Genomic DNA, 22,863 nt, shown 5'->3' with positions numbered 1-22,863 from the left:
AAGAGAACCTTACATGCACATTATTAAATGAAAAAAAACCAATATGAAAAGGCTATATATTATATGATTTCAACTATGCAACATTCTGAATAAGGTAAAACAACAGACTCAGTGAAAAGATTAGTGGTTGTTAGGGGCTAGATGAGAGTGGAATGAATAGGTAGAGCACAGGTGATTTTCAGGGCAGTGAAAATATTCTGTATGATATTATAGTGGCGGATATGTCAAGATATGTTTGTCTAAACCCACAGAATATATACAACACTAAAAGTGAACTCTAATGTAAACTATGGAATTTGAGTAATAATGGTTTATTGACATACATTCATTGTCAGAAATGTACTAGGTCATGGAGTACTTTTGACAGCTGTGCATGTATAGGGGCATTTATAAAACATTTGCATGTATAAAACATTTTTAAGATTTATTTCTTCTCCATAGGAACTGTCTTCCTATTGCCAAAAACTAGACCCTTTCTCTCTCCACTGCTGGAGGATTTTTCCAATCTCCCAGTTAATCTCCTTTTCAAGGTAGTTCCTATTAGCTGTTCTGGTCACTCTCGCCCTATACATCTTTGTAAGACTCTTTAGAACTTTTCCAGTCAATGTTCTAGTCCAGAACTTGCTACTTTACCTCAGCATAAATTCTGTATCGCACACATTTAAGTCCCTGCTGACTTTTGCTCCTATTTTCTCCATCATTGCTTAACGCTGGTTTTTGCTTGAGGCACAGGTCCTCTTTCCTTTATTTTACAACTGATCAGGCTTTGCTTTCTTCTTCCTCCTCCCTTGTAGTGTTCACTTTATACCCATTTCTTCGGGGTCCAAATAAATGCCACTTCCTCCTTGAAGATTTTCCTGGCAGCTCCAAGTCACATTCACAGCTCTCAAATAATCATTCTTATGTGCTGTAGTTGGGACAAGATAGTGGAATCCTCAACTCTTATCTCTTAATTTGACCTATGAGCAGGAGACCTAGGAACTTTACCTGCTATAGTGGGACATGTATCTATAGACATTCGAGGCGCAAATGCGTAATTTACAAAATACTAGTTCTTCAAAGATATGCAGCAGCTCCTCTGCTTAAAGGAACACGCCTCAAATACTAATACGCATTTTTGTTTTTTAAATACAGTGGGTGTAGGAGCATGGTTTACTTATCTCACAAACCAAGGGATTCATTTCTTGATTAAAAAAAAAAAAAGAAAGCTATATCACATTTCCAACTAATTACGTCTCAACTGTCTCCAAGAGCTTCTCATACGCAGGCATGTTTTGTTTTCAACGCGTGTGAAATAAAACGTTCGAAGGGACTAACTACAGACATACTTAATATCACAACCCATAGGAAAAAGTCGAAAACACACTCGAGGTACTGCTGCTTCCTGGGAACGCCACCGGGCCTGAATTCAAACCTTTTGGAACCTCAGCTCTCTCGTCTGTACAGTGGAGAGGATACTCGACAATATTTACCTCCCAGGGTTGTGGTCAAAGGTTTTCTTTCTGAACTGCCGGGCAGTTTGCCTCCCAGGACCGAAGGGTGGCGCTTTTCTTCCCGCGATGCACTTCCGTGCGCGAGGAGGGGAGACCAGCGAGGAGGAGAAGCTCTCGCCGGAGGCCGGGTCCCAGAGGCGGGAGGCCGGGCCCGGACAGGTTGGGCCGCAGCTTCGACGTGCAGCGTTGGGGCTTTCAGCAGGAGCACGCCAAGTGTATACACACCGTGCAAAACACGCTGAGCGTGCGTGCACCCGTATGTGCGCGGTGCTGGGAGCGCGCTTCAATTGACAACGAAACGTGAAGGCGCAGAGCGTACGAAAGGAAAGCGACAACTGACGAGGCCGAGGGAGCCGGAGACCTTCTGTAGCGGCGACGAAGCTACCGGGCGCTCCGCGCCCCTGCGCCTCGGGCCGACGGGTCTCCACAGCGCCCCACGTGGCGGCCAGCGGGGTCGCAGCCAGCGCAGCCCATTTGCTCCGCCTCCGCGGCGCACTGCTGCCCTCCTCAGCTTCCCCGCCCGGCTCTCCCCCGACCCTCTTCCCTTCCCCCTCCCGGATCGCGATGGACGCGGTCTCCCCCCGCCGCCGCCGCTGGCAGCACGGCGCGGGCCTCTAAGCTGCAGGCCTCTGGAGCCGCGTGCCGGGGTCGGGACGTGAGCTGGCTGCCGCCGGTCTGGGGAACCTCTGGCTTTCCTGTCAGCAGGTCCCCGCGGAGGAAGGGGAGGGACAAGGCGCGGCTTTTCCTGTGCCGCCAGCCCGGCTCGACCTGCGCGGCCTGCGGCTTCCTGGGAACTCGAGGGCCGCGGCCGGGCCTGGCTCAGCCCGCGGCCTGCTTGGAGCTGGACCGGAGCGGTTTGAGACGACGGGCCTGGGTAAGAGCTTGAGGAAAGGGGACGCAGGAGCGCCTTCGGCGGTCGGAAGGGTCAGGCCTGGTTCCGGGATCAGGGATGCCTGGCGGTAGCCCGGGAGCGAGACCCCAGCCCCTGGTGAGGTCGGCGGGCTGCCGCCGACTCACCCGCTTGGCCCCTTTGTTTACCTCCCCCGACTCTGCCCACGGCGGGCCCCGGCTTGTCCGAGCCAGAGCCCATGGCTGGCCCGCCTTGTCCTTGAGAAAGGATCGCCGCCCGACGGGGCCAGGGACGTCCCCCCGGGCCTCGGAGTTCCGGGCGCCGCTCCCGGGAGACCCATCGCCCTGCCTGCTCCGGCCTCCTTCTCTCGGGTAGAGAGGCTCGCAGCTCCACCTCCAAAACTTACCCTCCTCCTCGACACAGGTAGCTAACTTAGCCGGGTTTGGTTCGGGAAAACCGGAGCGCAGTGCCTGCGTCTCCCGGCGCCGGGTCGGCTGGGCCCCGAGTTTTGGGTCACCCTTGCAGATCGCCGCCGTTGGGTGCCCACCGGAACCTGCCGCTGGATTTATGCACCTGCAGCTGGGTTACGAGGGACCCAACGCTGTCCTCTCGTCAGAGTGCTTTTGAGTTTTTGTATTGATTTGCCAGTTGGGGCTGCTTCTCTGTTGTTGGCTGCTGTTGTTTTTAACCAACTGCCCCGTTCGGTGAGGATGGGTAAAGAGGACCGCAGATTGGCCTGTGTTCTGATCTGTAACGTGTTAGTCCATTGCACTTACTTGTAGCATTTCTTTTTAAACTTTTAAGAACAGTTGCTGCTACTGCCAAAATTCCTAATCAAATCATAGATAGATCTTGTATATTGTTTGTATTTGGACATCTTAAGGATAGCAGTAAATTAAATCAGCAGAATTTAAGAAGTTGAAGTTAATTTTAGAGACTTGATTTGGAGGGGAATTGGATCAAAGTGCTAAGTTTCCTTAAAATACTGAATCTAATCCTTATCAGAAGATCAGCTTTGGGTGACGGAGGGGGAAGGAAGTTTTCTGGGGAAAAAAAGAACCCTTAGTAAGGTGTTGTTTGCCTTTTGGCAAACATGTTGGTGATAGCAATAGTGGGATCCGAAGCTTGTTTGACTGTCTTTGACAAAGGCGGCTCTGGTTTCCAGTTTAAGCAGCAGCCTAATCAGCTTATACTCTTGTGCAAAACTGGTTTTATTTAGTACAATGTATGAAGTTAAACCCGAGGAATAAGGAAAGTTGGAAAACTACGGTTAAGTACACTATCCAAACATACTTACAAGTCTTTTCTAATTCCTAGGATACCAAGAAAATCTGGCTCTAGCCGATGTAAAAGAAAAGAAAAAAAATTAAGCCCACGCTGTTCAGTCCTGGACATTTAAAGGAATTTTTGCCTTTGCTTTTTAAATTTAAGCAAAGAAGCCTAAGAAACAATGGCAGATGTGGACCCAGATACTTTGCTGGAATGGCTGCAGATGGGACAAGGAGATGAAAGGGACATGCAACTAATAGCCCTTGAACAGCTATGCATGCTGCTTTTGATGTCTGACAACGTGGATCGTTGTTTTGAAACGTAAGTGCAACCCTTCATCATTTTCATTTGGGGATGCTGTAGTGACCTGGGCATAACGTGTTTTCAACCATCTGCTGATTTGAATTTGTATAGAATTTTTCTTTAGTGAGTTTTATTTTTTTAATATATTTATTTTAATTGAAGGCTAATTACTTTACAATATTGTATTGGTTTTGCCATACATTGACATGAGTCCGCCACAGGTGTACATGTGTTCCCCATCCTGAACCCTCCCCCCCCCCCACCCTCCCCATCCCATCCGTCTGGGTCATCCCAGTGCACCAGCCCCAAGCACCCTGTATCATGCATCGAACTTGGACTGGCGATTTGTTTCACACATGATAATATATATGTTTCAATGCCATTCTCCCAAATCATCCCACCCTTGCCCTCTCCCACAGAGTCCAAAAGACTGTTCTATAAATCTGTGTCTCTTCTGCTGTTTCACATACAGGGTTATCGTTTCCATCTTTCTAAATTCCATATATATGCGTTAGTATACTGTATTGGTGTTTTTCTTTTGGCTTACTTCAGTCTGTATAATAGGCTCCAGTTTATTTAGTGAGTTTTAAAACTTATCTTTTGAAAAGCTTCTGTAGTTTTGCATTAACAATTTTCTGAGAAATAAAAATTGGTAGGTAAACTAACTCCAGTAATGATAATTGTGATGACACAAATACATGTTTGTTGACTGAATAGGAATTAGTAGAGAATGCTAATTCTACCCGATAACCTGACTGATTCATTTTCAAAACATGTTATAAACTGAGAAAATGCAAATGCTTCTTTATTTCTGTATCAAGAAATTGACTTGAAATTGATATGAAAATACAGATAATAATACATTTCCAACTGCCCTTTTGTCATTGGTAAGTTTTAGGACACTGTGTTTTTTTGGCATTGTTGTTTTGGGGGTTTTGTTTGTTGGTTTTTGTTTTTTTGGTGGCACTTTGCGGCTTTCTGGATCTTAGTTCCCCAACCAGGGATTGAAGCCAGGCCACTGCAGTGAAGGCACTGAGTCCTAACCACTAGAACACAGACTGTCAGGGAATTTCCTGTACTGTTAAAGCAACTTACGGCTTTGTAAATTTCAGTTTGGAGAGGGTATAAATTGAATGTTAACCACATGGCATAGTTTTTGGAATAGTAAGATTGAGATTTGAGAGTTTAAGCAATTTTATTTAGAGGATTATGTAGAATTTGTGCAGAAATGTTAAGGAATCATTACTAGGTTGGCCATTAATGCCATGTTTTTCCTCTTATGTGATACTTGCAAATACTGAACACATTTGTTTTTTATTTATTTTATATTTATAATTTTGAATTCTGGTGATAAGTAAATGAAGACTCAGATGCTTCTTTATTGGTTTTAATGCCATTTTGAAGTAATTAGTAGAAGATGTTTGAGATGTTGACAAAATTTGGTATAACTATCTTAATTTCTTTAAGGTGGGAATAAGGCTGAATTACTCAGTAAATTGATGTATTTTTGATCATCTTCATTTTTGAATGGATCATTAATGAAGATAAATTAATAAATGAATAATTAATAATCTTAGTTGTAAGTCCCATTGAGGCGGTTCCAAATCGCAGTCTGTGGCTCATTTATTTCAAGTAGTTATTGGCAAATTTTGAGAACATAATAATTTAGCCCCTCTGTTAACACTTGTTTTGGTCAGAATCATAGAACAGTGAAATAGATTTTTGAGCATTCATAGCTTTCATTAGAGGGTTTTCATTAACCTGAGAATTACATCTGGTATTTTAAAAAGTTGTACGTACCAATCACATCAACTATCATATCTTCCATTAAGTACTAACATGTAGTAGTAGAGGTATTTGTAATGGCATTTTTAATAAGTGTCATTATATTAAAACAGTTTTAAAGGAAATTGTTAAAATGTCAAACTCATCAATGCAAAATCCTACCATCCTAATACAATTGTTATTCTTTTCATTATCCTTTCCAGACTTTGGTCATATTTAATATAATATGAATGAAATTAAAACCAGATTCAATTTATATTTTTTATTTACTAAGTGTAGGTATAAGAGAATTTCAAATTGGAATGGTTAGCCCTGTTTTATTTAGTATATCAGTAGCTTGTCTATCAAAAGTAGACAATTGATTAAATTTATGGCAGTTGTTTTTTAAACCTTTATTTAGCTTGCTTTCTTCATTCAGGAGCCAGATTTTCTTGTTGTCAGAAGGAAAATTGTCTTTAGTTTCTTTAAACCAGATATGCAGCATGGTGAGGTGGAAAGAATGGCTGTGTGTCATCAGAGACCTGGGTTCAGATTCTTGTTTGCTAAATGAAGTTTACCCCTTGAGAGCTTTACTTTCTTCCTCTGTAAAAATGACAGTAATCTCATATCTGGTTCGCTCCTTGTGAGGAGTAAAGGAAAGAATGTATGTGAAAAGTGTTTTGAGTAAAGTGAGCTAACTTAATGTCATTAAATATCTAATGTTGAATTTTATTTGGAGACTTTATTTCATGAAACTGTGGTGGGTTTTGAAGAACCTTTAAAAATTCTTTGAAACAGTCAACAAATAAGACAGGAGAAAAGTAGGATGATGTGCACATTTTAAATATGGGTGAAAATATCTGTTTTAATTTCATAAGATAGTAGCAAGTAGTCCTTTTAGTTATGTCAAGTAAAGCAAAAGATGCCTATATATTCAGATGGGTTTTTGTCTGATTAGCTTTTATTAGTAGTTATATGTTTGTTTAGTCAGGAAAGGCATATAGTGTGGTATATAAATAATGGCCTTTGGAATGAGATAGACATGAGTATAGGTTTTCATGGAGATTGAATGTGATAATACAAGTGAGATGCCTAACAGTGCTTTAAACATAACAGTTAAGTGTTTCTTTTTCTTTAACTTAATATTGTACATGGCTATCCATTTTTTGGTACCCATTCTGACTTTTTTTTTTACTTTGTTTTTTGCTGTGCTGGGTCTTCGTTGCTCTGCAGGCGTTTCTCCAGTTGTGATGAGCAGGGGCTCCTCTCCGTGGGTTGTGCGAGCTTCTCATCGCCGTGGTTTCTCTTGTTATGGAGCACAGGCTCTAGGCGCTTGGACTTCAGTGGCTGCAGCCTGTCGCCTCTGTAGTTGCCGCACGGGCTCCAGAGCTCAGTAGTTGTGGCGCGCGGGTTTAGTTGCTCTGAGGCATTTGGGATCTTTCCTGACCAGGGATTCAACCCGTGTCTCAGGTGGATCCTTTAGACCACTGAGCCACAAGGGAAACTCCTTGACGGTCTTTTTGAAGTTAAGGGATATATGTTTTCTGTGAAGCTGTGATACTTCTTACTAATGCCTGAACTTAACAAGGTAATGCTCTAGAAAGTAAAATTCAAGTTCAGAGTTAGTTTTTGCTTTCATCTGTGATACATTAGTGAGTTAAATTTAATATGTTATACATTTGAGATAAATTTTAATGAGTTATAAATGAGTAGTTTTGCATTCGCATCAAAATAGGTGATCATTGTACATATTCTTAAAAGTAGATAAATCCTGGGCAGTTTAGTAGATCCTGCTACTAAATCTTCAAGTAATATAATTTATGTCTTCTGGGAAGAATCTAACATCTCCCGAGAAGATCCAGTAAATGGAATATTAGGGATAGTGCTTTTAGTCACCAGAAAGCTCATATTAAAAATATAATCATTTTACTTAATTATGAAGACGCAGAAGGATATACAGTAAAGTGTAAGTCTCTCCCTTTCCTGTCTCCTGGGTGACCAGTTCTCCTCTCCAGAGGCAACCACCATTAATCATTTTCCTGGTGTATCCTCCCAGAGAGAAATATCCTAAGGAAGACTGCCTCAAGTTTGGATTCCAGTACTGAATACAGTGGTAAAAGCCTCCTATTGTGTATGTACAGTAAAAGCTATTTAAAAATATCTACACCAGTGATAAATCTTTTAATCTTTTAAATTGTCTTCCTACTTTTTATTGTTAAAAAAAAAATGACGAAAGCAGATAAGAATCTCTGCTCTTATGGTGCCTAGTAGTCTAATAAGGAACACATATTAAATAATTATAGAAATAAAATTGTGATTACAGGCTTTGATAAGTGCAATGAAGGAAAAGTTCAGAGTGCTGTGACAGCAGGTAGCAGGGGCATGACCTGGAGGTAGTCAGAGTGGTTTTTCTTAGAGATACGAAGGATGAGTAAGAATTTAAAGGATGAAGTATAAGGTGGTGAGATAGAAGGATGTTTAAAGGGAAGGCAACATGTGAAGAATTTTGAAGTGGGATTAGCATGTCGTGGTTGAGGAATTTGGAGAAAGGTAGTATGACTGGGCATGGAAAGGTCTCTGGAGAACTGTGTTGAAAGTTGGGGCAAGAGCAGATGGAATCTTGTGTGTGCTTTTGGTTTTTTCTTAAGAGCAGTGATGTAAAAGAGTGAGTGGTAGAATTGTGTCTCTTAAAAGTACTAATTTTTTCTGCCCTATGGATAATAAATGTGTGATGAGGACAGAATAAATGCTTGTAGACTTAGATTTTGGAGGTAGAATAGTCAAATAGTTGAATGATTGGATATCAGAGTGAGAAAGAAGACAGTACCATGGATAATTCAGATTACAATGGATGATGATGCCATTCAGTGAGAGAGAAAGTCAAAAGAGCACCCTGTGTTTTTTTTTTTTTGGTCACACCACATGACTTGTGGGATCTTAGTTCTCCAAGCAGTGACTGAAACCGGACCCCTGCAGTGAGAGCATTTAAGTCCTAGCCACTGGACCACCAAGAAATTCCCAGGAGGACCATGTTTTTGAGGGGTGGAGATCATGAATTTGGATTTGGCTAGATTCTCATATCTGCTTTGCATTTATTGTGTTGCATTATATTGTTTTGATTGCAATATATGAAAAAATTATCATCCTCCAATAGGTGTAGCTGGGAAAAGGAGGAATGTTGTAATGATGTCTTTGCATAATTTTGTATAGTCTCCTTTGATATCGTACCCAAAGTGGGCAAAGTGATAGTTTCTTAAAAGTTAGTTATAATGTGGATTCTGAAATCATGTCAATGAACTTGTACTCTTGTAGATTAAAATCTATTGGCCTGTTTGGTACTTTGAGTGGGTGGTTTTTTGTTTTGTTTTGTTTTAACCCAAGTGTAAGCTTAAAAGATCTTGCACTGGTCATGTGAAAAATATTGATCTGTTGAGTTATACAGATATTCCTGGTGTTGCCATATACCATTCTACACTGTCACAAACTCATATTTGTTATTATAAGTACTTAATCAGAAAAGCCTTCAAATAATGGGATCTGTCAAGCTCATGGTGGCAGGAGCAAGTTTTTCAAAGTTGTAAGTTTTGCTTGAAAGCGCAAATGTTATCATTGGCAGCAAATACTGTCAGTTGTTTTTCCTTGAGGTGGAATGCTTGCTTGGTTAATTTTTTAAAAAATGTTTGCTAGATATCCAAGTCTGAGTAACCACAATTTGTCTAAAGTTCTTTCAGGTAAAAAAGATGTTGCATGAAACAAGTGGCTAGTTCAGCTCTCCAGCAGTTGTGAACTACATTTCCTTGACACAACCATCTTTCTTGAGTATGCAGAAGTGCTTTATGCTTACTTCCTATTTGTTTAAGTAGAATATTAAAAAAATACACATTAAAAGGTTTGAGATTGTGTGGCAGAAACCAACACAATATTGCAAGTTTTTTTAAGTTAATTAAAAAAGGCTTGAGGTTTAATAAAATGTATGTATATATATATATTTGCTTTATCAAAGTAATGAAGTTGACCTTTTGTTTCATGTGATAGCTTGGCGATGAAAATACAAAATGATTACCAATGGTACAGTTTAATGCTGCTGCCTTGATTCACGCTAAAGCACCAGCAGTTTTATCCACCATTGCTTTTACATCGTTAGTGTACATGTCAACACAAGAAAGAGTGATTAAAGAAGAGAAAGGACAGTTGTGCTGAATACGGGTGAGAGGTCAAGTATGGTGAAGACTCAAAGATGTCCTTTGGATTTAGCAACATTCTCAAGATCATTGATCTTAATGAGAGCTGAGTGGAGTGGTTTGAGGACCAGACTTGAATGGGTTGAGGAGTAACAGGAGGAAATGGAGACCAGAGTGTGGAAAACTTTTTTGAGAAAGTTGTACTGGGAAAAATAGTGTGGGGCTTTTTCTTTTAGAGGTCATAGAGGAGAGAGAATGGAGAATTCATAGTGTTCAGATTCTGAGAAACTGGGAGAGCCTTGGCTGCTGTCAGTAGTGGTGCTTTTTAAACTTTAATGTGCATACTGCGAAGCACCTGGGGAACTTGTTAAGATGCAAATTCGGATTCATTTGGGCTGGTGTGGTGCCTAATAGTCTACATTCCTAGTATGTTCTCAAATAATGCTGAAGCTGTTGGTCAGAAAAATCCCACACAGAGTGTCAAGGCTCTGAGGCACTGATGAAGAGATAGACTTATGGTAATGTGTTTCTTATTGTAAGGCAGGGAAGATGAAGATTTTTAGGTTTGATGGGAAAAACTTGGAGAGATTTATGTCAGATGACATCTATTTTCTCCCTAAAGTAAGAGATTTTAAAAGAATGGTAACACTGAGAATTGGTTTGGGGAAATGATTATGTTCAGGTAGTGCTAGTGACTTCATAACAGATGCCCCTGCCTATAAGCTAACAATACGCAGAGCTACAGTCATAAAATATTTTTATGGTATTTTTCCCCCCAGTTTTATTGAAGTGTAATTGACTATATTCTGAAAATACTGATTTGATTGTATCATTCCCTTTTATAAAATCTTTTGTGCTCTTTACCTAGTGAATACAATTTAGATGCCTTCAAAGACCTCTGCTGTATCTCACACATACATACTATTACTTTTGTTTTCCATTGCTAAGCATAGTGCCTGGTGTACAATAGCTAATATCCAGATACTGAACACCTTGAAGAGGTTCTGAACAACAGTAGAGTCTACATATTGGAATTTGACTTACTCCTTTTCCTTTTAGAGGGAAAGCTGTAATTTTCAACTGTTACGCCAGGAGTTATTGTTAGTTAAGAAATACACAAAGTCCAGAATGGGAGCAGGGGCAAGAATGGAATAGAAGATAAAGTGGGGTCAAAAGATGTTATTTATTATCTTCAGGAAATAAAATGTATTAATCTTTTACATTTAAAATTTTTAGTTTTTTAAAACTAAGTGTTCACTTTACAGACTATATTCAGTAAAACATCACTGTTATAGATAACTTTATTTTTAAAATGTTTGCTTTCTTAATATTGCACATTTCTGAAACCTTGGCCCAAGTCCAAGTGATCTAGTGTGGAAAAGCGTATGGTAGTAATAGTATAGGAGATATTGCAGTTCTCAAGAGAAGTTCTTTGTAACCTCATGAAACTTTTTTTGTTCTTGTTTTAAGTTCTCTCTACTTACATTAGCGAAAGATTCTTTCGTCACTGCAGGTAGTATTTTGGAAAGTTGCTTAAGTTGGATTCATCTGAAGATTCTACTTTGTCTCATTTTTGTGGTTGGCTGGTCTGACAGTAGTTCCGCGGAGACTGAGTGATCTTAAACTTTCCTAATTTGGCCACCTTTGGGTCTTTAAGTTGGTCTAGTATAGAACTAGATTGGATTTAATATGTAAAAGTAATTTCTACCTGTGGTATAAGAGGTAAATATTTAGTGAGTTTGAAAGTTTTAATAACCCTTTAATTGTGATGCATCTAAACTTTTGTGCCACAGATGTATTCTTTCAGTACCATTCGGGAAGGACTGTGATTATTGTATACACGCAATTTAATTTTCTCTTAACTTTATTTAAATGACATATGGATTTTGACACACACAGAGTCATGTAACCACCACAATTGAAATTCAGAACAGTTCTATGGAAAATGAGAGATAAAAGTGGATTCCCTTTTTGTGTTGTGGGAAGGTGTAGGGCAGGGGAAGGCGACCTGATGGAGATTGGGCTTGTGTGTGGGGAGTAGAGAAATGTTAGAGAGGGACTGGGCATAAGGATGAAGAAGCAGATCACTAAGAGAGCTGATGGGATTCTTTTTGTTTGGTTTCTCTTTCTATAAGCAAGAAAGTTCTTACCTTTTCTTGATATCATTCATTAACCAAATAAAACTTGAGTATCTCCCCATATGCAGAGAACCCTGTTGGTTGCTGTGTGAAATACAACTCTATTCCCAAGGAGCTTGCAGATTTTTAGGAGAGAGTTACAGTGGATAACAGAAAATGAAATATAAATATAAATTGTCAAAGTAAATTAAAACCAAAAAAACCCCCAAAAACAGGAGTCCTGTTTTGGGTAGTTAGAAAAGGTAAGCCTGAAATTGAGGAGGTAACATTGAGGCTCACAGGAAGGATGACAGAGAACCAGCCATGGGCAAAATTGGGAGAAAAGCATTTTAGGCAGAGGGATCATCTCACACGTTAGTATCTATTTGTTTTTATCCTTCTATCTGTTCATCCCTGCTGAGTTCATCCCCAGTTCAAATCTAGCATCACAGGGTTCATTCTAGTTTTCTTTTTTGTGTTTCCATCTCCAGGCTACAATGAGAAATCTGGCTCCCATTGCCCTCCATATATTTATATGCTCATGTATTTGATCACTTCCCTCGTCTGTATCAGTTGCTCATTACTGGGACATGCCCCTACACAAATGCTCTTTGTCTTGCTCATGCTCTTACACATTATTCCAGACAGACTTCCTCTTCCCTCTAGGAATACCTTTTTCAACAGTGGTGTGAAACATCTCTCATGTGGATGTCCAAGTGGCTGTTTCAGTCGTTCAAACAAGAGTTTGAAGTTAGTTAAGATTAGGTTTGTAAAAGATGGTGTGGAGAGAAGTGGACAGACTTAGGATATATTTTAGAGAGAAAATTGTTGGGGTTTAACTAATGGATTGGATGTGTAATGTGAGCAAAATTAAGGGGGAGAACTAAAGATGATTGTCCGGTTTCTGGATTTCTGTTTGGCTGTGACCTTTGCAAAGCAGTGATTTGGGATGGAGGCATATTTGTTTTGAATATGTTTATTTTAATATGCCTGTGATAATTCTAAATGGAGATAGTGATTTAGTTGGTCTGGAGTAGAGATAATATTTTGGGAGTTTTCACAGTATGTAGATGAGATTTACAGCTATGGTGTATGAACAAAGGGAATAGATGAGATCAACTAGAGAAGAGAAGGGAGTTTAGAACTGAGGCTAGAATGGAAAACCAATGGAGTCACTAAGCCAAGAGAAAATTGAAGATAAGGTGTGAAATAACTCATTGAATTTTCTTGATTATGTAAATTTTTTTCTTCATGTCTGTTAACATGGATTCACACCAAGGAAAAGTTGTGTTTGTAGTTGTAGCCTAGGAAAAAGGAAAGAAATGTGAAGGTCTTGTTCATAAGAACATAGTCAAGTGCTTATTGAATTATCATGAAGCTCAGGTTGAATTTAAAGACCTAGATGAAATACCTGTCAACACAGGGTTACTTTCGAAATGATAGAAAGAAATTGATACTAACCAACAAGTAAAAAGATGGTTTTAAGGCCTTATAAATGTTTATATCATGATGACTATCTTAAAGCAGGCTATCAAGCAGAATGTTAAAAAAAAACAAACCACTTGTTATAATTTGTTTTAGTTGCAGTATGAACTTTCAAGTAATATAACTATAGTTCTTTCAACTATTCTGTGCTTTTCAGAATCCATTAATTACTCTTTACATGTTTTCTCTACTTCTTTTGCTCAATTTATAGTTAATTTGTATTGTTGAGGTTTTTGTAAATGGCTTTGGTTTCTGAATTGAAAAACTAGTGAATATGCCTAAAATACTTTCTCATGCTTGAAAAAGTAACTCAGGAGCTAGGAAAACAAATTTTTTTTTTTCTTGTCCAACAGCCAAAAGTTTACAACAGATATTTTATACCACACCTTTAAAAAGTTCCCAAAGCAGGTTTTCATTATACCTGACATAAAATAAGCTTTTACTTATGCAGAGTACTTTTATTTTTCTCTTAGAAATAGAATTAATCATAGTTAAAAGCTGAGGATCTGTTTAGAACTTTCTGGTTTTTGTTTTTTAATTGTCCTTTTAAATTGTTCAAGAACACGAACAGGGAACATAGCTTATTCCCCCAATAAGATACCCATTTCCCCATGAAATATAGATAATTATACTGAAAATTTCTCTTAAATTTTGTGTTTTGATGACTAGTTTTTTGTACTGTGTAAGATGAATAATTTTCTTATTCTTAATATAAAGCATATGGTAGATCCATTCTTGCCATTTAATGTGACGACTGTCAACTTCAAAATTTTATTCTTTTTTCAAAAGCTACTGTTTTCTCGGCGGGGCGGAGGGGACTACTTTTTAATAAGACTGTGTTGTTTCTCAGTAGTATTAACGCTTTTACAATCTTATCTCTCCAGTATATTAATACTACATATGCCAATGCAGAGAGCAGTAAAAATGCTTCAAGATTTCAATATGCTAGTCATTCTAATTTTCCCTGAGAACTACTGGACTATCTTCCATAATCTAATCTTATCCTCCTCCTCAGAAAAATTACAAGTAACTAAATAGGGAAAGGAATATGTCAAGGCTGTATATTGTCACCCTGCTTATTTAACTTATATGCAGAGTACATCATGTGAAATGCAGGGCTGGATATGAATCACAGGCTGGAATCAAGATGGCTGGGAGGAATATCAGCAACCTCAGACAGGCAGATGATACCACTTTAGTGACAGAAAGTGGAGAGAAACTAAAGAGCCTCTTGATGAAGCTGAAAGAGGAGAGTGAAAAAACTGGCTTAAAAGTAAACATTCAAAAAACTAAGATCCATGGCATCCAGTTCCATCACTTCATGGCAAATAGATGGGGAAAATGCGGATACAGTCAGATTTCATTTTCTTGGGCTCCAAAATCATTGTGGATGGTGACTGTAGTTATGAAATGAAAAGACACTTGGTCTTCGGAAGAAAAGCTATGACAGACCTAGACAGTGTATTAAAAAGCAGAGGCATCACTTTGTCAACAAAAGTCCATATAGTCAAAGCTATGGTTTTTCAGGTAGTCATGTATGGATGTGAGAGTTGGGCTATAAAGATGGTAACAACAATCCTATATGGAGGACAGCAGAAGAGACACAGGTGTAAAGAATAGACTTTTGGACTCTATGGGAGAAGGCGAGGATGGGATGATTTGAGAGAATAGCACTGAAACATGTATATTACCATATGTGAAATAGATGACCAGTCCAAATTGCATGCATGAAATAGGGCACTCATGCACTGGGACAACCCAGAGGGATGGGATAGCGGGGTTGGGAGGGGGTTCAGGATAGGGGGACACATGTACACTCGTGGCTGATTCATGTTGATGTATGGCAAAAACCACTACAGTATTGTAAAGTAATTTGCCTCCAATTAAAATAATTAATTAAAAAACAAAGATGGCTGAGCGCTAAAGAAATGATGCTTTCGAACTGTGGTGCTGGAGAAGACTCTTGAGAGTCCCTTGGACAGCAAGATCAAACCAGTCAACCCTAAAGGTAATCAACCCTGAATATTCATTGGAAGGACTGATGCCAGAGCTCCAGTACTTTGGCCACCTGATGCAAAGAGCTGACTCATTGGAAAAGATCCTGATGCTGGGAAAGATTGAGGGCAAGAGAAGGGTGAGACAGAGGATGAGATGGTTGGATGGCATCAGCGACTCAGTGGGCATGAGTTTGAGTAAGCTCAGTGAGAAAATGAAGGGCAGGAAGCCTGGCATGCTGCAGTTCATGGCGTCACAAAGAGTTGGATATGACTTGGCGACTGAACAATAGCAACAAAACAATGTGACCTAGGTTGCCACTGATGCTGGCTAGTAAAACCCACTTGTGTTTAATCACTGAATGCAAGAGGCCTTTATCTTTAATAATATTTCTGCTGCTGGACCCCTAAAGTGAACATCATCCAAGCAGATTAGAAAGGGCAAAGTTACTTTGGCTTTCATACAGATATTTGTTAAAAACTGTTAAAGATATGTGCAGACTAAAATTTGGACGGAAAACAGTTCAGCTGAAATGTTGAGAATACAGTAAGCTTTCTGTATCCACACCATTTAATTTATGAACTTGAATATCCTGAGATTTTGGAATCTACAGGGGGCCCTGAAATCTTTCCTCTTTGAATATGGAGGAATGACTATTGTGCCTTTTGTGATATCTGTAGATCATTTAAAGTTCAGTTTATGCAACTAGGTTAAAGTGTTTGATGGCATATAACTGCGATCTCTACTAAATGTAATTTATGTTTTTTTTTATTATTTAGGTGTGGATAAAATGTTGATTTAAAAATGTAAAATGTGCTTTTGATAAAGCTGTCTTATACAGGTTTATATAGCACACATTAGCTATTCATAGGAGGGAAGGGGAGCTAATAAATTAGTTTAATATGGGGCCAAGGTACTGAGCTAAGTGTTGAATGTGTATAATTTCATCAAATCTTCATAACATCCATATAAAATAGATATTGTTTAGATATTATCTTTGGTTTACAAATGAGGAAACAGGACCAGGAAGGTTACACAGCTGTTGTCCTGTGTTTTACCCTGGTCTGTTAAACACTAAATCAGCATTTGTTTCCATGAAACATGAATTGAACAATTCCCATAAAACATGAATTGAACAACATTCCTGGCATTCAGGAACTCTTAATGTAAATAAGGAAATAAAATGATACATTAAACAGTGTGGGTACTGTTTTTATGAGGCTTTAGGAACATGAAAGTACCACTTAACTATTTGGAGAGCTTAGGGAAGATTTTACAGAGTTGATGTTGGAGCTGAGTATTGAATAGGAGTGTTTTCTAAACATGGTTTCAAGTTAATGCTGCTACTTTAAACTGTTTACAACCTGATTATTTTCAGCAGTGATGAAATTAGCATGTGACTGTTGTTATGGCAACAAAAGCAATATGAGAAATATTACCTAATATACATGTGGAACGGAGTATTTAACATAATGTATTATGTGATAGTTTTTCCTATCTGTTATATTGGTGACTTTTGGATGTTAAGAATTTAGTAATCCTGGGTGTAATATGATTTCTTTCACTACAGATGTCCTCCTCGCACTTTCTTACCAGCCCTCTGCAAAATTTTTCTTGATGAAAGTGCTCCAGACAATGTGTTAGAGGTAACAGCTCGTGCCATAACATACTACCTGGACGTATCTGCAGAGTGCACCCGAAGGATTGTTGGGGTAGATGGAGCTATAAAAGCACTTTGCAATCGTTTGGTTGTGGTTGAACTTAACAACAGAACAAGCAGAGACTTAGCTGAACAGTGTGTAAAGGTAAGTCTTCATTATTTATTGGTACATGTGAAGATTTCTCAGAGAGTAAACAGTACATATTTTGTAGGTGAAAAAAATACAAGCATAGTGAGATTAAGTAACTTGCTTGGGGTGATACAGGTAGTTAGTGGCAGAGAGCCAAGATTCAGTGATGAGTAATTTGAAGATTAGGAAGTCTGATTCTAGAGCCTGTGCATTTAATTATTTTGCTATACTCCTGTTAGAGTTAGCTGTTTCATTTTTTTCTTGGTGGGACCAATTATTAACTTTATGTGACTCTAAAAGCACCAGTACTGGTAAGTAGTTTATTGGAGCTGCTTGGTGAACATATTTAGACTTTATGTGATTCACTTTTTAAAAAAATTCCTAAATATTTTCATTCTTTTTATGATTCTTGCTGCTCTCAGTTCAGTTCAGTCGCTTAGTCATGCCCAACTCTGCGACCCGCATGAATCACAGCATGCCAGGCCTCCTGTCCATCACCAACTCCCGGAGTTTACCCAAACTCATGTCCATTGAGTCGGTGATGCTATCCAGCCATCTCATCCTCTGTCGTCCCCTTCTCCTCCTGCCCCCAATCCCTCCCCACATCAGAGTCTTTTCCAGTGAGTCAACTCTTCGCATGAGGTGGCCAAAGTACTGGAGTTTCAGCTTTAGCATCATTCCTTCCAATGAACACCCAGGACTGCTCTCCTTTAGAATGGACTGGTTGGATCTCTTTGCAGTCCAAGGGACTCTCAAGAGTCTTCTCCAGCACCACAGTTCAAAAACGTCAATTCTTCGGCACTCAGCTTTCTTTACAGTCCTAACTTTCACGTCCATACATGACTATTGGAAAAACCACAGCTTGGACTAGACAGACCTTTGTTGGCAAAGTAGTGTCTCTGCTTTTTAATATGCTATCACTAGTTTAGCAATTTTCAAACTTTTTGCCTCAGGATCCCTTTATAAATCTTAAATTATTGAGGACCCACAAAGAGTTTTTGTTTATGTAGGTTCTGCTTGTTTCTATTTACCATCTTAGATATTAAAACAGACTTTAGAAACATTTATTCATTTATCATAAAATGACAGGCTCAATATGTGTTAACATACATTACATTTTTAATGAAAATATACCCCGAAGAAAGAGAAATTTAGTGAGAAAAGTAGCATTGTTAAGCATTTTTGTGAGTGTTGTTTGAAATGTGTGACTTAATAGAAGACAGCCAGATCCTAATATTTGCTTCTGCATTCAGCCTTTTGCTATATCACAATTCACATAACTTTTAGAAAACTCTACCTTACACTCCTAAAGGAATAAGAAAGAAAAAGACAATTACTGTTATAGTATTATTATGAAAAAAAAATCAGGGACCCCTGAACATGTCTTCCCCATGCTTTGAGAGTTGTTTTTGTAGATATTAATATCTTGACTTTCATCTCTGTGTTTATAGTTGTATTTCTGTCTGTGTCTGGCCTCAGAGAAAGAGGTATCCATTTTTCTGTTCAGAGATTTTCCCCCTCTTGCTCACATCACTTCAGTTTTCTTCCAGAACTAGGACTTTACTCCATTGCATATATTCACCGAGCTATATTTTCAAACTTTTTCTTATCTGTTAATACCCTGCTCTCCCTTTCTCTCTTTCCTTTGCAGATTATTAATTCATTCATCACTTCTTCAGTGGTAGTATTTCCTAAGGTTCTGTTTTTACCTTCTTAAAGCTATATATTTAAGCTTTAAGATGAGATTTGTCTATTTGCCTAGACAATCTCATCTATGAGCATCAGTACCATTCATATATAAATATATGCCCTTTACATCTTTATCTCTAGAAGTGACTTCTCTCTCAAGTTCTAGACTCCATATTCAAAGGCCTGTTGGACATATTCACCTGGTTGCCTGAATTCATTGTCTTTCATTACAGATAAACTCCTCTCTTGATAAGTGGCATCAAATTATACTCAGTCACTTTAGACAGAAACCTGTACTTTATCTTTTATTTCCTTTTCTCCACTCCGCACATGTAATTAATGATCAAGTGCTTTTCTAGTTTATTTTCTTCTATTTGTTCCTGCCGTTATTGCCTTGGTTAAGCCCTCATCCTTTCAGGAATATTAATGCTTGAGTTTTTGCCTTTGCCTCTATACTCTTCCTATACCCTGTTTTCCCCAGTTATTAACTGGAAATCCAATCATATTATTTTCCCTGCTTAAAACATTTTTCTTGCTTATAGAATAAAGTCTAAATTTCTGGTATGCCTGTAAGAATTATGGACCCTAGTTCTAGTTCTACCTGAATGTATTAAACATCATATAATTTAGAAAATAAAAGTGATTTTTATTTATTTGTGTTTAAATATTTATTTGGCTGCTCTGGGTCTTTTAGCTGTGGGATCCTTACTTGCAGCCTGCAAAGCACTGTGGTTGCAGCATGTGGCATCTAGTTTTCTGACGAGGGAACCTGGTGTCCCCTGCATGGGAGTGTGAAGTTTTAGCCACTGGGTCACAGAGAAGTTCCCAAAAGTAATTTTTTTAAATGTATTTTTAAACTTTTTTATAGTGAAGCAAGTAAGATGTTTATTAGGAGGAAGAAGTGTACAGTACTTGTGGATAGACACATGGGTGGGCTCAGAGAAACTTGCCCCCAAAGTGATTTTTAATGTCTTAATATTTGTAGAGTAGTGTGAAGATAATGAATAGTGTATTAGTTGGCATTTATTGATTTGTTTTTTTAATGTCTAGGACTTTTATAGACTTTTGCTAAATTACTTGTAGTTCTTAGTTTGCCGTACAGGTTTCACCACCTAAGCCAATGCTGTCTAATATGGTAGCTATATGTGACTGTTGAACACTTCAGATGTGGCTACCCCAAATTAAAGTGTGTTTTAAGTATAAAATATGCATGGGTTTTTGAAGACTAAATGTACAAAAGATACCAATAATTTTTATATTGATTACATGTTGAAATAATGACACTTTGGACATATTGTGTTAAATAAAATATATTAAAATTTATTCTGTTTTGCTTCACTTTTTTTTTTGTAATGAAAGGTTAAGTGTGTACAACAGGCTCCAAGACTTCATTCTAGCTATTGATAGCAGCGTTGTATAGTAGGAAATCCGGATGTTTAAATAAGAATGGAATTAAAGATCATTGCCTTAGGCACAAGGGACAGCTTTTGCCCAATTTCTTAATTCCACTTGTGGCCTGGGGGCCCTTTTCACGGCCTGCTCCTTGAGTTTCTTCTGTTCTAATTTCTGTTTCAACTTGAATGCCTTATCTTCCCTGTCCATCTTGTTGGTCACCTTCCTGGGCTATTTCAGGGACTACTTCTGGCCATCTTCACAGCCAGATATGGCTCCTGCCCCTCACACCCACCCTTTCTCAGACCCTGCCCTTACTTTTTAAAATGTGACTTCCAGTATATTTGGAGGGTGTATCATGTTCTGTCATTCTTGAAAATGAAAACTGGACTTACTGTATTCTTCTGTTAATTTTATTTTACTGTAGGTTTTAGAACTAATATGCACTCGTGAATCAGGAGCAGTCTTCGAGGCTGGTGGTTTGAATTGTGTGCTTACCTTCATTCGTGATAGTGGACACCTGGTTCATAAAGACACCTTGCACTCTGCCATGGCTGTGGTGTCCAGACTCTGTGGCAAAATGGAACCTCAAGATTCTTCTTTAGAAATTTGTGTAGAATCTCTGTCTAGTTTATTAAAACATGAAGATCATCAGGTAATTAAATAGCTTCTGTATACTTTATTTTCAAAAAGTGATTTTATAGTGTCCTCTGGTTATAACTATGATACAAAGTTGACTCTTGAACAACCTGGGGGATAGAGGTGCTGACCCTCTGTACAATTGGAAATGTGCATGTGTATAGTCTGCCATCCCTACCTGGGGTTCCAAAGCTATGGATTCAGCCAACTCTTGATTGTATAGTTCTGTAGTATGAATTTAGGGGGAAAAAATATCCACATATAAGTGGGCCCATGCAGTTCAAACTCATGTTGTTTAAGGGTCAATCTTAGTGTAATTGGAACTTTTTGTTTGATGAGGTAGAAATAATTTCTCTTTCTCTCATTTTATATTTCTATATGGTAATCTTTTTGTTTGTTTCTTTGGCAGTGAGACATTTTAGAATATAAAAGTGGCATGTGTTTATTCTTAAGATTTAAACATTATAGAAATATATGATTTCTAAAGCTGCACTTAATACCCAGTGAAATTTGTTGGCTCAGCACAATTTTGCTAAATGGTAGTTTTCATTCAAGTAAAATAATAGTTTAAAAAATTTTTAATGTGTAAATTTTTGTTAAATTATCGTCTTTCGAAAATAAAACTTGACTTCTAGTGCCTTTTTACCATTTCGATGTTATTTTTAGCTATTCATCAATTATCTTGGCCTAGTTATGCATAATAATAATAAAGATTTATTGAGCTTTTTACTGTTCCTCTAGTTTCTTTACATATATCATCTTTTGAGCTCAGACAATGAATTATAGGTATCGTTACTATTCCCATTTTGCAGATAAGAGAATTGAGGAACAGTTAAGTAATATCCTCAGGTTATACAGTTACCAGAATGAGGAGCCAGGATTCAAATCTAGACTGGTGGTATCCTTTGCTGCAATTGCCTTTCTTAATAGTTCACTGTTGAAATAAATAGTACTAGTCTTTTTTAAGTGAATTTTGTTCACATGTATATTCTTTACATCATTAGGTTTCAGATGGAGCTCTGCGATGTTTTGCGTCACTAGCTGACCGATTTACCCGTCGTGGTGTTGACCCAGCTCCATTAGCCAAGCATGGATTAACTGAGGAGCTATTATCTAGAATGGCTGCTGCTGGTGGTACTATATCAGGGCCATCATCAGCTTGCAAACCCAGTCGCAGCACCACAGGAGCACCTTCCACAGCTGCAGATTCCAAATTGAGTAACCAGGTCTCAACAATTGTAAGTCTGCTCTCAACACTGTGCAGAGGCTCTCCAGTAGTAACGCACGTAAGAGTGGTTTTTTTCCTTATTAGTCTTTTCAAAGAAGTGTCTTTGTATAGTGAGAATAGATTAAAACTTTCTTCTCTCCCATTCTCTTTTTAGGATCTCCTGAGGTCAGAACTTCCAGATTCAATTGAAAGTGCATTGCAGGGTGATGAAAGATGTGTGCTTGATACCATGCGTTTGGTTGACCTTCTCTTGGTGCTATTATTTGAAGGACGAAAGGCTTTGCCAAAATCTAGTGCTGGATCCACAGGCAGAATCCCAGGACTTCGGAGATTGGATAGTTCTGGGGAGCGCTCACATCGGCAGCTTATAGACTGTATTCGAAGTAAAGATACTGATGCACTTATAGATGCAATCGACACAGGAGGTTGGAAAATATTTTTTTAAATATAAAAAGAAAACAGATAAGGAATTATGTTTAATTTCTAGGCTTTTTTTTTTTTAAATTTTAAAAATTTATAGCAGTTGTGTCAGAAAACAGAATGGCCAATGTCTTCCGTATCTCCTCTCCCTATATATATAAATTATCAGTCTGGTGCATGGTAAGATCTGAATAAATGTTTTTTGAATGAGTAATGAAATTAACCTGTTTTATTGCCAGAAGGAAGTC

At 38.5% G+C, this 22,863-nt stretch overlaps 1 protein-coding gene across 18 annotated transcripts in view; it reads left to right on the top strand.

The window, feature by feature from the left end:
* The first annotated feature begins 1,575 nt into the window (after nucleotides 1-1,575).
* HECTD1 (HECT domain E3 ubiquitin protein ligase 1) overlaps nucleotides 1,576-22,863 on the top strand; it is a 73,899-nt gene continuing 52,611 nt past the window's right edge. For 12 of the 18 annotated variants that reach the window (XM_060401749.1, XM_060401746.1, XM_060401747.1 and 9 more), the window contains exons 1-6: nucleotides 1,576-2,367; nucleotides 3,661-3,933; nucleotides 17,028-17,262; nucleotides 20,756-20,983; nucleotides 21,972-22,253; nucleotides 22,350-22,620. In XM_060401749.1, coding sequence (XP_060257732.1) covers nucleotides 3,794-3,933; nucleotides 17,028-17,262; nucleotides 20,756-20,983; nucleotides 21,972-22,253; nucleotides 22,350-22,620 — 1,156 coding nt within the window. In that variant the 5' untranslated portion in view covers nucleotides 1,576-2,367; nucleotides 3,661-3,793. The remainder of the gene's footprint in view (nucleotides 2,368-3,660; nucleotides 3,934-17,027; nucleotides 17,263-20,755; nucleotides 20,984-21,971; nucleotides 22,254-22,349; nucleotides 22,621-22,863) is intronic. The other 6 variants (XM_060401748.1, XM_060401745.1, XM_060401743.1 and 3 more) reach the window with 1 other exon arrangement.

The sequence above is a fragment of the Ovis aries genome, chromosome 18 (assembly GCF_016772045.2).
Source record: "Ovis aries strain OAR_USU_Benz2616 breed Rambouillet chromosome 18, ARS-UI_Ramb_v3.0, whole genome shotgun sequence".
NCBI lineage: Eukaryota > Metazoa > Chordata > Mammalia > Artiodactyla > Bovidae > Ovis > Ovis aries.
Note: the sequence above shows the minus strand (reverse complement) of the source record. Positions and strands in the feature narration are given on the sequence as shown.